This window comes from Pseudopodoces humilis, chromosome 7, assembly GCF_049639895.1.
Source record: "Pseudopodoces humilis isolate 2021_Gansu_Grassland_sample_001 chromosome 7, ASM4963989v1, whole genome shotgun sequence".
NCBI classification, from domain to species: domain Eukaryota; kingdom Metazoa; phylum Chordata; class Aves; order Passeriformes; family Paridae; genus Pseudopodoces; species Pseudopodoces humilis.
The window spans coordinates 12,575,452-12,589,665 of record NC_142206.1 but is presented as its reverse complement, the minus strand read 5'-3'; the positions used below and the strand labels follow the sequence as shown (position 1 = coordinate 12,589,665).

General features: G+C 40.0%; 1 protein-coding gene across 1 annotated transcript in view; it reads right to left on the bottom strand.

Annotated features, from left to right (window-relative positions):
• Positions 1 to 13,895, bottom strand: part of LOC102101892 (uncharacterized) — a 70,055-nt gene extending 56,160 nt beyond the window's left edge. Inside the window, 3 exon segments of the mRNA XM_014251858.2 lie at positions 8,231 to 8,360; positions 12,595 to 12,769; positions 13,162 to 13,895. Of these exon segments, the coding sequence (XP_014107333.2) occupies positions 8,231 to 8,360; positions 12,595 to 12,769; positions 13,162 to 13,895 (1,039 nt within the window).
• Positions 13,896 to 14,214: the final 319 nt, after the last annotated feature.

Here is a 14,214-nt window from a genome sequence, read left to right as displayed (position 1 = left end):
ATTATAATAATAATATTAAGAAGAAGAAGCATCAGAATAAAACTTCTAGAACACCTTTCCTCCCCCTGCCCAACTTTTTCCTTTCCCAACTGACCATGTAGAGACAAAATCTGGGATCTTAAAACAGCACTAATTATACAATAGTTTTTCATCAGTTTTTGTAGGGAGAGGAGTTTTTTCTTTCCATGCCATGGAGACTTCTCTACAAGGAACAGTTTCTTTGTGGTTTTTTATTTCCACAAATAGCAGCTGCCTGGGCAAAAAAGTTCAGCATTGTGACATTCCTCCCATTTTCATGGCCATCCTAGAGGTGTGTCCAGGGGCCATGAACTCATGGGGTATTGCTTAAAGGATGAGTTGTTAAAAGGCAAAAGTTTCTTTAATAGTCTCTGTCTAAAGGTTTTCTTTATCTGTATTTATCTATCATCTCTGGAAACTGAGATTTTCTTATTCCCTCTGTGGGGGAAAAGGGTCTTTATCACTGTCATCTCTCTGTTTAAGCTTCTCATGCGATCACAGCTACTCTAAAATCTGTTTGGCTTTATTAATAGATGCCTTTGCTCAGACCTACAGTTTTAATACTTCATCCCCCCATATTTTCTTATAAATTAAAGGAGATAGTTCAGTATATCATTTTTTATCTCCATGGCCCTATCAAAAGAATTTTCAGCCCCTTTCAGCATCACTTTATCTTCTTTTTATCTCAGGCTTGACTCTTTTACTGACCTTGATGTTTTCATGTTGTCTCTCTACGTGTCACTTTGTTCTCTTCTTTCCCTGGAGAGAGGATTGAGGTCTGCAGGTCTCATCTGTGTAGTGGAAGGCTTAAATCTTGCCCAGGCCTGTGGATGGTCATGTGAGCTCTGCTGGGGGCAGCAGCTGGAGCTGTTTATGCTGGATGATTTGTCGCTGCACTGGGCGAGGGCGACTATGATCTCAGGAGCCAGGCCAGCACTCAGAGGCTGCACACCGCAGGCTGATGGCTTCCCCTCCTCCTGCCTGGCAGTTTCTGGTGAAACTCAGTGGCTGCAGAATTTCAGCCAAGCTGGGGCCGGCCTGGCCCGGCGGTACCACTGCAAAGGCCTCAGCAGGCTCCCCAGGAAGGGGTCAGCCCCCTTGGGAAGGGGCCCTAGCCACCCCAGACAGATTGGGACCCGGAGAGCTTCCCAGGAGGGGCCAGTGCCACAGCAGAGCCTGGCCTGGCCCTCCCAGGCCACCTGGGCCAGGCAGGGGCTGGTCTCCAGTTACCTCTTCAAGGCTGGAAGCTAAGAGAGATAGTTCCCAGGTTTGTGGTTTTTAAAAGGTGGAATTCACAGCAGCATATCTAATTTCTAATTGGTGCAAAATGCTGTGAGTTCTCAGAACTAGCCAGCTATTTGCCTGTCCTATGCACAGAAGTGGCTCCTAGCAGCTTCTCTTAAAGAAATCACTTCTGTGTGTTTCTTACTTCTTCCCCCAAACGTTAACCAGTGTCAAACCACCACACTTATTTTGCCTCAGAACTGCAGCCTGTCGTGTCTAACACGGTCAAATTCTGCAGTGACCTAAGAAGTCTTGTTGCTCTTGCCTGGGAAGGTGCTGAAAGAGGCTACATTTACTAATTTCATGTATGCAGCTGTATAGTCGGAGGTAAAACTTGAGCCACCTAATACACAAGAAGCCAGCAGTTGAGTGTAGCTCCTGCACTCTCAGATATGATTTAATGAGTCTTGCAGGGACTTTGACAGAAATGTGATTTGCCAGACACAGCATATTTTTCTCTGCCAATTAATCAAACAGCCTTACTCAGAAGTGTCCAGTAAATTAAAGAGCTGCAAGTGTAGAAGTTTACATTATCTAATTGTACCACAAACTCAGCTACTGAAACAGATATGCGTGGTTATCTAAAAGGCTATGTGAGAAGCAGCCACTTCTATGTTGTCCCTCCTGATATTCCTTAAGTGTGACTTACATTTCTTTCTCATTGCTCTTCATTTTCTTGTGACTTCCACAATTATCCACTGACAACAGTGATACACAGCTCCCAGCCCCAGCTACCTATGGCACCAGCTTTCAATGTGCTGTGCTCTGTGTCAAAAGTTGCCAGAATTCGTCTTTAAAAGGTTATTCTTCTCTCTCAAAATTCCAAATCCTCTTTATCCATACCTGCTTACTGTTTGTAACCTCACAAGTATGATTTCAAAGCCTGGCTACAAACAGCCATGGAAGATGAGGCAAAAGAGTGTTCCAGGATGAGAATAAGTGAATTATGCAGACCAGAAGAGTTGCTTCTCCAGCCAAAGGGCTGTGAAAGCAATGTATCACTTGTACCCTATCCGCCTAAATAATTTCACATGTTTTCAACACACAAGCCAGTGCTGTGTGGTTTTGAGCATGCAGAAAGTAAGTTCCTGGGCTCTTCCCAACCATGAATCTCCACAAGTTTCTCCTGTAAACAATCACTGCTTTAGGGAACATAAAAGAATGATATTCCTTTTTATAGAAAACAGAATGTGTTTGCCAATGTGGCCTCCCTGAAAAATTCAGAAAGGGCTGTAACACTGTGCGTTACCTGTTCTTGTGGGAAAGAGATAAGAGAAGGGCTCCTTGACAACTTGACATCATCCAATGGCTTCTAAGAATCCTGTATTTTGTTATTACCCAGTTTTATCCTGTCTCAGAAAACAGATTAACATAAAATTTGACTCTCAATATCTTAAAACTAAACTTTGAAAACTATGACCATTTTGAAAATATATTTTTTAAATCTTAATTATTTGAGTTCTTGAACTCAACTCAATTTTAAAAAAAAATAACCATGCAATTTTTATCATCTTTGAGACCACCTAATTCTTGTTCTTCAAGAAATAAAGTAGGCCATGATAATTTTTCAGCTAAGAAGCAAACACTAACACAAAGCTCTAAAGCTCTTCTCTGAGGGGTAATAAGGGCTAACAGGCTGAGGCAGAGATATGCACTTTCTGAAATTTTCTCATTCTTGGATGTCCTGTAAATAAGCCACTGTTTTCCACAATAAAAATCAACATTTCCCTGTTTCTCAGAAAACTTGCACTTCCTAATAAGTTCCTAATAGAACTTTCTAAACAACCTGCAGACATGCGTTTAAATGTAGCAACCTAAGGGTTTCTCTTACCTAAACTGGCAGTCTCACCTTTTCTAGAAAAGTATTATTAATAATATCCCTTGACATATTGCAAATGGAAAAAGAAAATATGAAGGCAGCTATATAGTTCATTCAAATCAGGAAAATTTTTCATCTCTTGCATTGTACAAAGTTACTTCCACTGTACACCAGGTACTATGAAAATTATATCATTCATAATTGTGGAGCATTCCCATGCTGCGATAATGAAATCCATGGGCCACCAACTAACATTTACACTCAGCCTTGAATTAGTGACTTTACCTTCATACCATCCAAGCTCTCATAATCAAAGCCCAGTCCATGAACCATAGAATAGTTTGGGTTGGAAGGGATCTTAAAGATCATCTGTCGCTCTATTGGGCACAGAGGGAAGAACGACACAGACTCTCTTGTGGAGTTGAACAGGAGAATTTCTCCCTGGTTTATTACCTCAGGTCTTTTTTATAGACCAATACGTGAAAAGTACAGAAAAGAAAACTCTTATTGGTTAGTAAACTAACACATCACCATCATTGGTCATTGGGGTTCACCACCCCTCGACCTTCTCTTGCAAGGAAACAAGAAACAAACAGGACCTGCAAGGCTGTTTTCTATCTCTGAGGATTGTTTTAATTCCTCCTTATGAATTCCCAGGCCACTTTCCCAGGCAAGACTGAGAAAGCTATGTGGCCTGCAATTTCCACAGGCACCATGCTCCCTGCTTCACAGTTAGCATCCATAATCATTTACTTCCAATCCCCCTGCCATAGGCAGGAACATCTTCAATTAGACCAGGCTGCTCAATGCCTCATCCAATCTGGCCTTGAACACTTACAGGGACTGGACATCCACAGCTTCTCTTGGAAACTTGTTCTGGTGCTCTACCACTCTTACAGTGAGAAATTTCTTCCTAATACAGAGTTCCCATTTCTGTCTCACCATGCGGTCACATGGACTTCAGTGGTTTCAGTAGCTGAGACTTCACCTGAGACAAAGTTACTCCATGATTTTAACTGAGGTTAATGTTTGAAACTGAAAGTTCAGAGTGGTTAGAACTGAATTAAGTAATCCACACACATTCACCTCAAAAACTATAAATAAATTGTAGTAGGAGGTTCTGTAACATACATTTTACTTCATTCCCCAGAAAAGGTTGTTTTTTCAGCTGTATCATGGACAGAATGCATTACCATAATGCAGACATTATTACTATGTATAAGAATATGGCTTTTCAAAACTCAGACTGTGTTCACAATGAGTAATAGATTTTTAGGTCACTCATGTTTTAGAAGTCTTTGAAAAATTCATATAGTTTCCCAGCCACAAATAATCTACACTTCATACTATCTTTACCCCTCTTCTTCTGGAGGTAATTTGATTTAGTGTGCTTTAAATTAAAGATTTAAAGTAATTTGTAATCTATTCCTGGGCAATTTTCTTTAAAGCACGGTGATAAAAGCTGTGTCATTTGTTAAAAAAGTTTTACTAATGAAAGTAATAGCTGTTGTCACTAGTGTCTCTGGATTATCTCCTCTATTCCAGGTGTCTTGCTTTCTGGAGTAATTTAAACAATGTAAGTAACCATACTCAGCACACTGTTAACATTTAGGCAGCTGGCTGTTTGTAGTGTTATCCTGGTTTTGTGGCAGTTGACCCTTGATCTAGGTCCCACTTAAGCTGCATTTTTTAATGTGATAACATGTACAGTAAAAAAATGCAGTACATGGCACTGTTTTCTATTTGCTTCTGAACCAGCTCTGAAGTTCTTTTATTGTAGCAGGATGTTTATTGCCACAGAAGCCTCAGTGGAAAACCACATAACTGAGCTTCAGTAGGGCAAAAATTGGAAAGCCATGCCTTTTAGTACCACCACCACCACCAACTTTTGTACAGACAGCCCTGAGGCAGAGAAACTGCCACAGTTTTTAGATTTTATTGAGGCTGCATGTCACCAAATGTATGAGACACTTTGTTCAGACAACTCTGCAAAACAAGGACCTAACATACGCTCAGAGGAGTAAGGCCTGAAGAATTGCTTTAGAGAAAAATAAAATCTATTCAAACACAAACCCCATTTCCAGGCAAGGTTGCTCCATGTTGAAGACTGTATATGTTATATTTTGTGTGTGTCTTCATAATGAAAGCATTATTTGAAGTACAGCTATTCCTAATGCAATTTGCAGAATGTACATCACCAAGATCACAATTTTTACTTTTTCTGAACCTTAAGTGTCACTAAATACACACAATCTATCCAAATTCTGTGCCTCCAACACTTCTTGCTACTTTGAGGTGAATTAAGTTTGCAAAAAACATCCATGAAGGCTGAGATATTCTTCTCTCCAGAACCCTCAAAAAAATCTCAAGAACTAATCTCCCACTACCCCACTGTATTTCTGTCCTAAACCTCAGAACAGGACACACCACCAGGTCTGTCTGCATGTACAGCACTAACATTGCTCTCCGGTTTCAGTCATGCTCAGCTCTCACAAACTCTTTTCAATTCAGACTTTAGGGATTTTATCTATTTTCTCTATTCACAAATATCTGTATTACTTACCGTATCTGTATAAACTCTGGAATGCCCAGAACAAAAGTAACCAACTTTTCTGGTGCAGTGAGCTTCCCCCTAAAAATGCTTGAGTGCCACAAGACACAGATGACAAAATTCTCTCAGATACAGGGACAAACATCTATAGGAATAATATGTTCTGGTTGCTTTTCCAGGGTCTCACCACTCCACTCTGAAGTAGGACTGGTCAGGAAGCTCAGACCAAATAATGATCTCAAAACTGCTGGTGTCACAGTGGATTACAAAATTAAAGTGTATCAAACAACCAGACACGCACAAGCAGCTTGAAGAACCAAAATTGCCACTTGCTGAGCACAGTTTACAGAGAACATCTACTTATGCAGTCCTCAGGCACACAACGAGACTATTTTTTCACCATTTTTCTACTTTAATTACCTAATTTGTCACTCTTGAGTTCCTGCAGCTCTGCACTTCAATGTACAACAAAGAATACCAGTACTTGCAAGTGAAATAATTGTTCCAAATTCACATTTTAACCAACTCATTTTACATCATTGTATACAGACCCAACTAGATTCACATAAAAGAGAAAGAGCTAATCATTGCAACAACTACCTTATCACTGCAATTATAGCAAAGATCAGCTTGTTTACCAAACTGATAAAAAAGGTAATAATGTTTTTTTCCACTGTGATATATATGTGTCGGCGGGAAGAACAAGAATTGTTCTTTTTTAAAAATTGAATGAAATGCTTTTTATTAAAATAGACAATCTTCTACCTCTTTAGAATTGAGCACTGAATTGGCAAGATCAAAGAGCATTGGTTAAATGAACAATATTCCTGGTATCTTTAGTAATTAAGCACTGCAATTACTGCAGAAAGTGTACCACCCCCTTTTAGTTCACCTCTCAGATAAGTGTTTCATAAGAAATTATAGCTCTTGCTGCTCTCTTATAAGGGGTCTTTTAAACACTGCAACAGCTGTGCAATCTAATTGAAAAATTGGGGGTGGGGGGGGCAGGTAGTCATAGATTTTTTTCTTTTTTTTAAATCTTGATTTGCCTAATCTGAATTGCTTGGTAGCCAAGTTTGGGTTTTTTTAAATGAAGTTTCTGCCATTAAAAACTCAGTTCAAATTGCACTGATATTTTAATGCACTAGGTGGCATAATGATACTCATATCTTTAATTTTAAAATAAAATGATTCAGCAGTACACAGATACTTCATGGGATAAAAGAAGCCACCTTTTCTGCCAGATATGAAGTCCTATGATAACTTTTGTAATCGTAGGATTGCTTTTAACTCTCTCTTGTGTTCTTTGGAAGAGTACTCCAAATTGTGAAAGAAGAAAACTATTCATACTTGAAGATGTTGATTTAAGAATTGAAATCCCTTGAAGGCAGAGATTTCATTTAAAAATCCTTTAAGCCCTGCTCCAATCCTGATTGTGATCAAGTTTACCCTGAACAATTTTACTTGTGGCCAACATTAAAGCAATCAAACAAACGGGAGCTTGAGATTGTTGGCTTTTTCTGGTACTCCTGTTCTCTCAGCTTTGATATAGGCCACACTAAACACATGTTGACACTGCCGGGAATTGGACTGGGTGATTTGAATCAATCTTTTTCATTTTCTAACTCTATTAACTCCACCATTATACTGGACATAATGAAAGGTCCTTTTAGACTGATTCTGATGTCAGTCTGAACTGGCATTATGTAAAAAAAAAATTAAGTCATCTTCATTTATTGTAAACTCAGAGACTTGATTTTTGCTGCATGCATTCTGTCACAGTTTGCTTGAATTCAGGGCAGTAAATTACAAGACATGTCAATGTAAAGAGGCAGTGAAATAATTTATCATTAACTTGAAGAGGCCATTCTTCAGGTGAGGAAGATGACCATTTTATGAAATACAAGGATGAGATCATGATTTAGTGACCAGAAGTGTTTTTTTCCCAACACATAGCAGTACATAGTGAATGTGCAAAAGGAAAGGAGCCTAAGAAGCTGATATAATTTTATCTGGATAATGTTTTGATGTTGGCCATCACAGTTAAAAGTGGCTGTTATGAAAGCTGCTACTGATTAGCAGACATATTATTTTTTGATTGACTAATGTCTGTATATGTCCCACTTTTTTCTGTGCAACTACAACTCTCACAAGCTGCAGCACTGCCACAAGAAGGAGCCCTATCAGACCATGAGGAAATTATTTAAAGAAGTATAAAGCCTTCTGTCTTTTAAGGACAAAATTTGAAACAGTGGAGTTTCTAAACACTTTAGAGAGTCCAGAAAATATATTGTCTCTAGTTTGTTCTCCTTTTCTGATGGAGTCACTAACACATTTTACAAAATTATCCCCACTTACAAAGCTTATTTGTGCAAGGATGATACAATAATGATATTGCTGGGACTAATTTTTTGAAGGCTGAAGATGTGTTCAGCATAGAAAAGGTGAGCATAGTATGGAACACAGTATCAAACACCACCAAATCATGAATTTCTGGAAGACATTAATGACAGGGCTTCTCTATTTTGTGACATGGTCGGTAAGGAATCCTGAAGTGCCTCCCTTTTCCAGCTCGTGCATCCCTTCCTCTACACAACAAATTGAAGCCAGTGTTCTCAGGGTCTGGGGATAAAGGCATCTGAAACAATCCTGGTGGCAGATCTTAAAGAGAGCAACAACACCTCCTTCCTGCAGGGGAAAAACAGCAATCAGGAAAGTAGTACTAGAGGTTTCCCTAGTACTTAATCAAGATTGGGATGGGAAACAGATTCCTGTTGCTGCTGAAGATGAATATGTCACACAAACACAGCTCGAGGTGTGGTAAAAAGAAGAGAGAGCTTTATTTCTTCTCCCAGAATTTATAGGTCTCTGACCACAGCCAGGGATTGGATGGTCAGGATAACACTTTCCCAACCGCACTGGCCGCGAGAGATGTCCATCACAAGACGTGTATCAGAAAGAATGTATACATATCTATGTTTACAGTTACTGTCCTAGGAAAGTCTTTAGAAAACTATGTCAGCAAGCTCAGAAGCTGAGTTTTCAGGGCAACAGATTCCTTTAGTAGTTTATCCAAAACAGCTATCTCAACTACACCAACAAAGAGGACATTTAACTCACACAAAGAACTCAAGTCGATTAATGCTTGTACACTAAGTGATGAAAAAGTAATACAACCTCAGTAGGAGCTGTGCTTAAGTGATTGACTTCTACCAGTTACAAGCTGCATTTAAATTAAACCCGATATTCGTGCAAAAATTACAAAGAACCATCAATAGCTGTCAATTAGAGTGAGATTTAACAGATCCTTCAGCCATGTTATCTGTATAAAATAGATTTTTGTTACCATATATTTCCAGTTCTTCTACATTTCTGAGCTCCACACAAAATTAACTTAAAGTTATGAGCAGGAAGGTCATATGTTTGAAGAGGTACTGAAAATAAGGTGGAAATAGGTGTCAAATTCTAAACAGATACAATCCAAATCTTCATCCTCTAATAAGTAAAATTTGCATTCCTAAAAGTTTTTCTTCAAATACTATAGTGGCAAAGACTTGAGTACCTATTAGAGTAGCTATCCTTAATTAATTTCCAACAGAGCTTGTAAACATACGTTTTATTAAATTTCATATAACAAAGTAAATATATAAATAAATACCAACAATGTTGTACTTGGTGTGATTGCATTTTTTCAATTATTTTTCATTTCAAAATTTTTTGCTACCAAGTAGACTACATATGCCTTTTATGAATCAGACAGACGATGAATATGAATGATATCAAGATATTGATGATAGATGAAAGATCTCAGACAAAAGTGTTCAAATTACAGTGTTGATTAAAAATAGTTGAAATCATGGAGCAAGTGAAAAGCATACCCTTTTTTAAAGCGTTTTTCAGTAGATGCTGTTTAAAAATATTTTTAGATTCACAGAAATAATCTATTTATTTCTCAACCATTATTTGAAAGCTCCACAGGTTATACTGACTTGAAACCTCTGGGCTACAATTCAGACTTTACTCACTTTCAGAATTCTATATTTTTGTACTAGTTCTGCTTGAATACAGTAGAAGATAATAGACAAAGCAAAACCTTCTGTTCAGTCTAACAAAAAAATTGTACTAAGACCTATAAAATTAGACAAAATTAACTCTTCAACATATTTTCCAGATCAAAGTTTTAGATCATGTTTTTGCACATGTATATGGAATTTCTGTGGCATCAGTTAAAACTGTAGGCTCACTGAAGATTGCTAAGAGTAAAACTTATTTCTGGAATTGTAAGAAGGGTTTATTATTATTTATCATTATTTATAATTAGGGTAAATTATGTTATTTTATACCTAGTACTACTATATATAGCCTAATGCGAAAGATATTTCTGAGCCTTTAAATTAAAAAAGAGGCAGTACACTAACAAAAAAGTTTAAGTCATATTTTTCCTTCTGCAAAAGGATACTGCTATTTCACCCAAGCACTAATTAAATTATCTATCAAAAATATAGGAAAAAGCTGATGCACTGTCATTCCCAAGAAAAATTAACTTTTTTGTTTCTTTTTTTTTTTAAAAGAAATTACATTATCAATTTGAATTTTCCCATGGTTCAGTTGAATCAGGAGTGATCTGATCCTCTGCTTTAGCCATAATAAGTAGAAGTTTGTAGACAAATCTAATAATGCTCAAGTGATGTTGGCACATTTGCTTCAAGCCTTTTCTATGCCAAATGGGTGCCCTGATTTTGCCTCTGATGGACAGGAAGTGATTTATCACTGCATTTCTCAGGTGGAGATCTGTACTCTTTATTTTGGGCCCCATGTGCCACTACTAAGCTGTAAAATATTTACCATGAGTAATGAACCAAGAGATCTGTAAGTGAAATATTGGACAGGTGGAAAATACCAAGCCTGATTCCATGGTTTGTCAAAACCACTGCCCTCACTGGGGTCAGAGCATTTCTCAGAATTTATTCATCTTTTTCAAGATTCAACCCTTGTATCTCTTGCAACGATGCCAAACCATTCCATCTGATGGGGACATACATAAATTGGTCAAGTAGGTAAAGAGAGGAAGAGAGGGACACTTGCTTTATTACTTGACAACCCACTTCTCTCCTGTATTGGATTAACAGGAATTCAATTTTGTGGAATGCTGTTCATAAGGGCTAGGTTTAGGTAATGAAATCACCTGAAATACAATTACCCTAACTACGTGGATTGGGTGATTAAAGAGGGAAAGCAAAAAGGCATCTAATTCTAAAGTGGAATATTTTGCAGTTTCAGCCTGAAATAACACCAAGTGCAGTAAATTCTTATCAAAGCTTTGACAACATTTATAATTATCTTGACAGATTATCTCCAAAGAGATCTTCATCAAAAATACTTGCTAGAAAAGAAACTGGCATATAAAGAAGGTAAGGTAAGGTAAGGTCCATTAGAAGTTTATTGGAGCAAGTGATCTGCTGTACAGCCATAAGGCATTCCAATAGTCAAGTATTCTCCAAGGGGACTATTATGAGGTATGAATATCTCCATTTTTCTTCCTTTCTCTTCTAAAAGCCTATTATCATGGCATTCCATTCAATACAGTTGGTATTGGACTCTATCATTAGTAAAATGATTTTTTTTTAAATACTTTTTGCTTTATCACTTTATGACCTATTTACTGTAACGCATAAACAGATTTTCACCAATTCTTCTGGGTGTTACAAATCCAAATCTATTTATAACCCATTTGATCCAACTAAGGCCAATTTTCTTATCTTGTCCATGCTACTACTCATTTTTGTTAGAGACCTTAGATTTTATGTCTCTGATAGCTAGTGAGAACTACTACTGTCTGCCAGGGTGAGTCAGCAACATGATTTTTTCACAGCAGATCACAAAGTTACATGCTAAAATAAGTGTCAAAGAGTGCCTGTAGGTGGAATAAAATTATGGGTGATGCTTCCGCATAGAGGGGTGACACTGCTCTTGGCCGCACTGGAGCTCCGGGCTAGTTCTACGGCGCCACTCCGGCACAGGCAGTCGCCAGGAGTGGGGAACTGCAGGGGAAAGGCGATCCCACTGCAGAACCTTCAGAGCACCGAATCCTGCCGGGCTCTGCCAAATCAGGCGTCATGGGTAGTGGCAAAAGGATGGAGGAGACTCACTCAGCTGTACTTCCCAGGAATAGGTTTATTCGGGAGAGGAGATAAGTACAAGGGTCTGGGCTGGGAGAAATCAGGACCAAAGAGAGCCCCGAGCACCTCTGTGCACTGGGTTTTATCTCTGGGGCGGACACCGTCCAGGGTCCAATGGGATCTCACGGAGGGAGGGGTAAGGGGAGGAGGTTACAATGTCAGGGACCAATGGGGATACAAAGAAGGCGGGAACATAACATAATAACCAATAACATGTCAAGGAAGGGATGATCTACATGGAAGGAGCTGGAAGGAGAGGTGGGATTTACGATGGATGGGGAGATGGGGCAGGGTAAAGGTGATTGACGGGGAACGTTCAGGAAAACTGGGAGGGGTTTACATAACAGACAAATGGAACCAACCAAAGCAGTAAATGGGGGAGAACCAGGAACATACCAAACAGACGAAATAATAGCAATTTTAACGGAACTGAATAAACATACTACAACATCTTCCCCTTTCTTTTTTAGAAAGAGGAGGAAGATATGGTAGGGTCGGGATCAAAAGGGGAACTTGGGGCTTCTTCCTCCTCCTGGATGAGGTTCTGCATATACTTCCTGGGACACAACACTACCCTGCTTCTCTTCATCTGGTGGCCTGCTGGGGTGCTTCGGGGCAAAAGGCTTCACCCACCTTTGTGGGATCCACCTCAGTCCTTGGGGCGTGGAAATGCAGGCATAACCCTGCCCCCAGGTCACCAGTTTAAAAGGTCCCAAAATCTTTTGGGACTCTAGATCTCTTACCAGCTCTGGCGGGTGTTCTTGTAGCCTGTAACTTGTAGACTGAAAGTGGCGCACCACTGGAGGGTTTGGATTGTCAGAAGAGCAGTTTAGAAAGTTGATGGTGAACAAGGCCTTGCACAGCCGATCTTGAGGTGTGCAGCCTTTCATGCTCTCCTTTTGATGGGCCAGAACCTTTCTGAGCGATTGATGGGGAAATGGGGGATGCCTCTTTTATGTTCCACTCCCCACTCCTGCAGGAAATCCTCCAGCTTCCTGGAGACGTATGCTGGACCATTATCTGTTTTTATTTCCCTGGGAACCCCCAGCACTGAGAAAGCCTGCATGAGATGTTTGCAGACATGCTCAGCTTTCTCTCCCACATGGGCAGAGGCATAGACTGCACCAGAAAAGGTATCAATAGAGAGGTGCACATATTTAACTCTACCAAATTCTGGGATGTGGGTGACATCCATTTGCCACACATCGCAGCTACCCAAACCCCTGGGGTTGACTCCCAAGCCTACGGATGGCATTGCTGATGACTGGCATTGTGGGCATGTGGCCACAATGGCTCTGGCCTGATCTCACCTTAGATGGAACTGACGGACCAAACCAGGAACATTCTGATGGAACATTTGATGACTCAGTTTAACCTGCTGGAATACATCAGGAAGTTGGGCCATTTCAACAGGGGCAGCAAGGGAATCTGCTCTTTCATTCCCCTCGGCCACTGGGCCAGGGAGCTCTGTGTGTGATCCTACATGCATGACAAAGAAAGGCTGCTTTCGGTGAGAAATGGCATATATCAGTTTTGAAAGCAGCTCAAAAAGCTGAGGATTTGAGACTTCCTTCAATGCTGCATTTTCTGCTCTTGCTACTACCTCTGCTACATAGGCCGAATCAGTCACTAAATTAAATGGTTCGGGAAACCTCTCAAATGCCCTGACAACAGCAGCCAACTCAGCAACTTGTGGAGATCCCTCCACATACTTAACATCCGTTTCCCACTGCTGAGTCTGAGGATCCATCCAAGTCATCACTGATTTGTGGGATGCTCCGGATGCGTCAGTGAAAACTGTCACTGCCTTGAGAGGTTTTCTGCTCCTGATCTCTTTAGGAATCACACTGAACTCTGAGTTGAACAATTTGTGAGCAGGGGCATGGACTGAAACCTGTCCACTGTAGCTATCCGAAGAAATTTGGAGTGTCTCATTTTCCTGCAGCAATTGGTTGAACATTTCCTTGGTCAGTTTATCTGGGGACGCTCTGTCCCGAGACAGACTGACCGGTACCTGTATGCATGTAAAATCACACCCGGACATCTCCCGAAGCCTTGCCCTAGCTTTCCTGATAAGCTGAGCCATCAACTCCTGTGGCCTCGTGATACTTTTAGACCTCTGATGACTTAGGAAAACCCATTCTATGATCAAGAGTGGGTCCCTTGAGTCCTGGTCCCATTGATAAATAAGCCCAAACAGATGTGGCAGATTTCCCAAAACAATAAATTCAAATGGCAGGTTTGGCTCGTACCTATGTGCCTGCCTCTCTACTAGTGCATCCTTTTCCAGGGCTTTCCATGCCTCTGGAGTCAGAGACCTGGGAGAACTCAGCTCCTTCTCCCCCTTCAATAATATGAAGAGG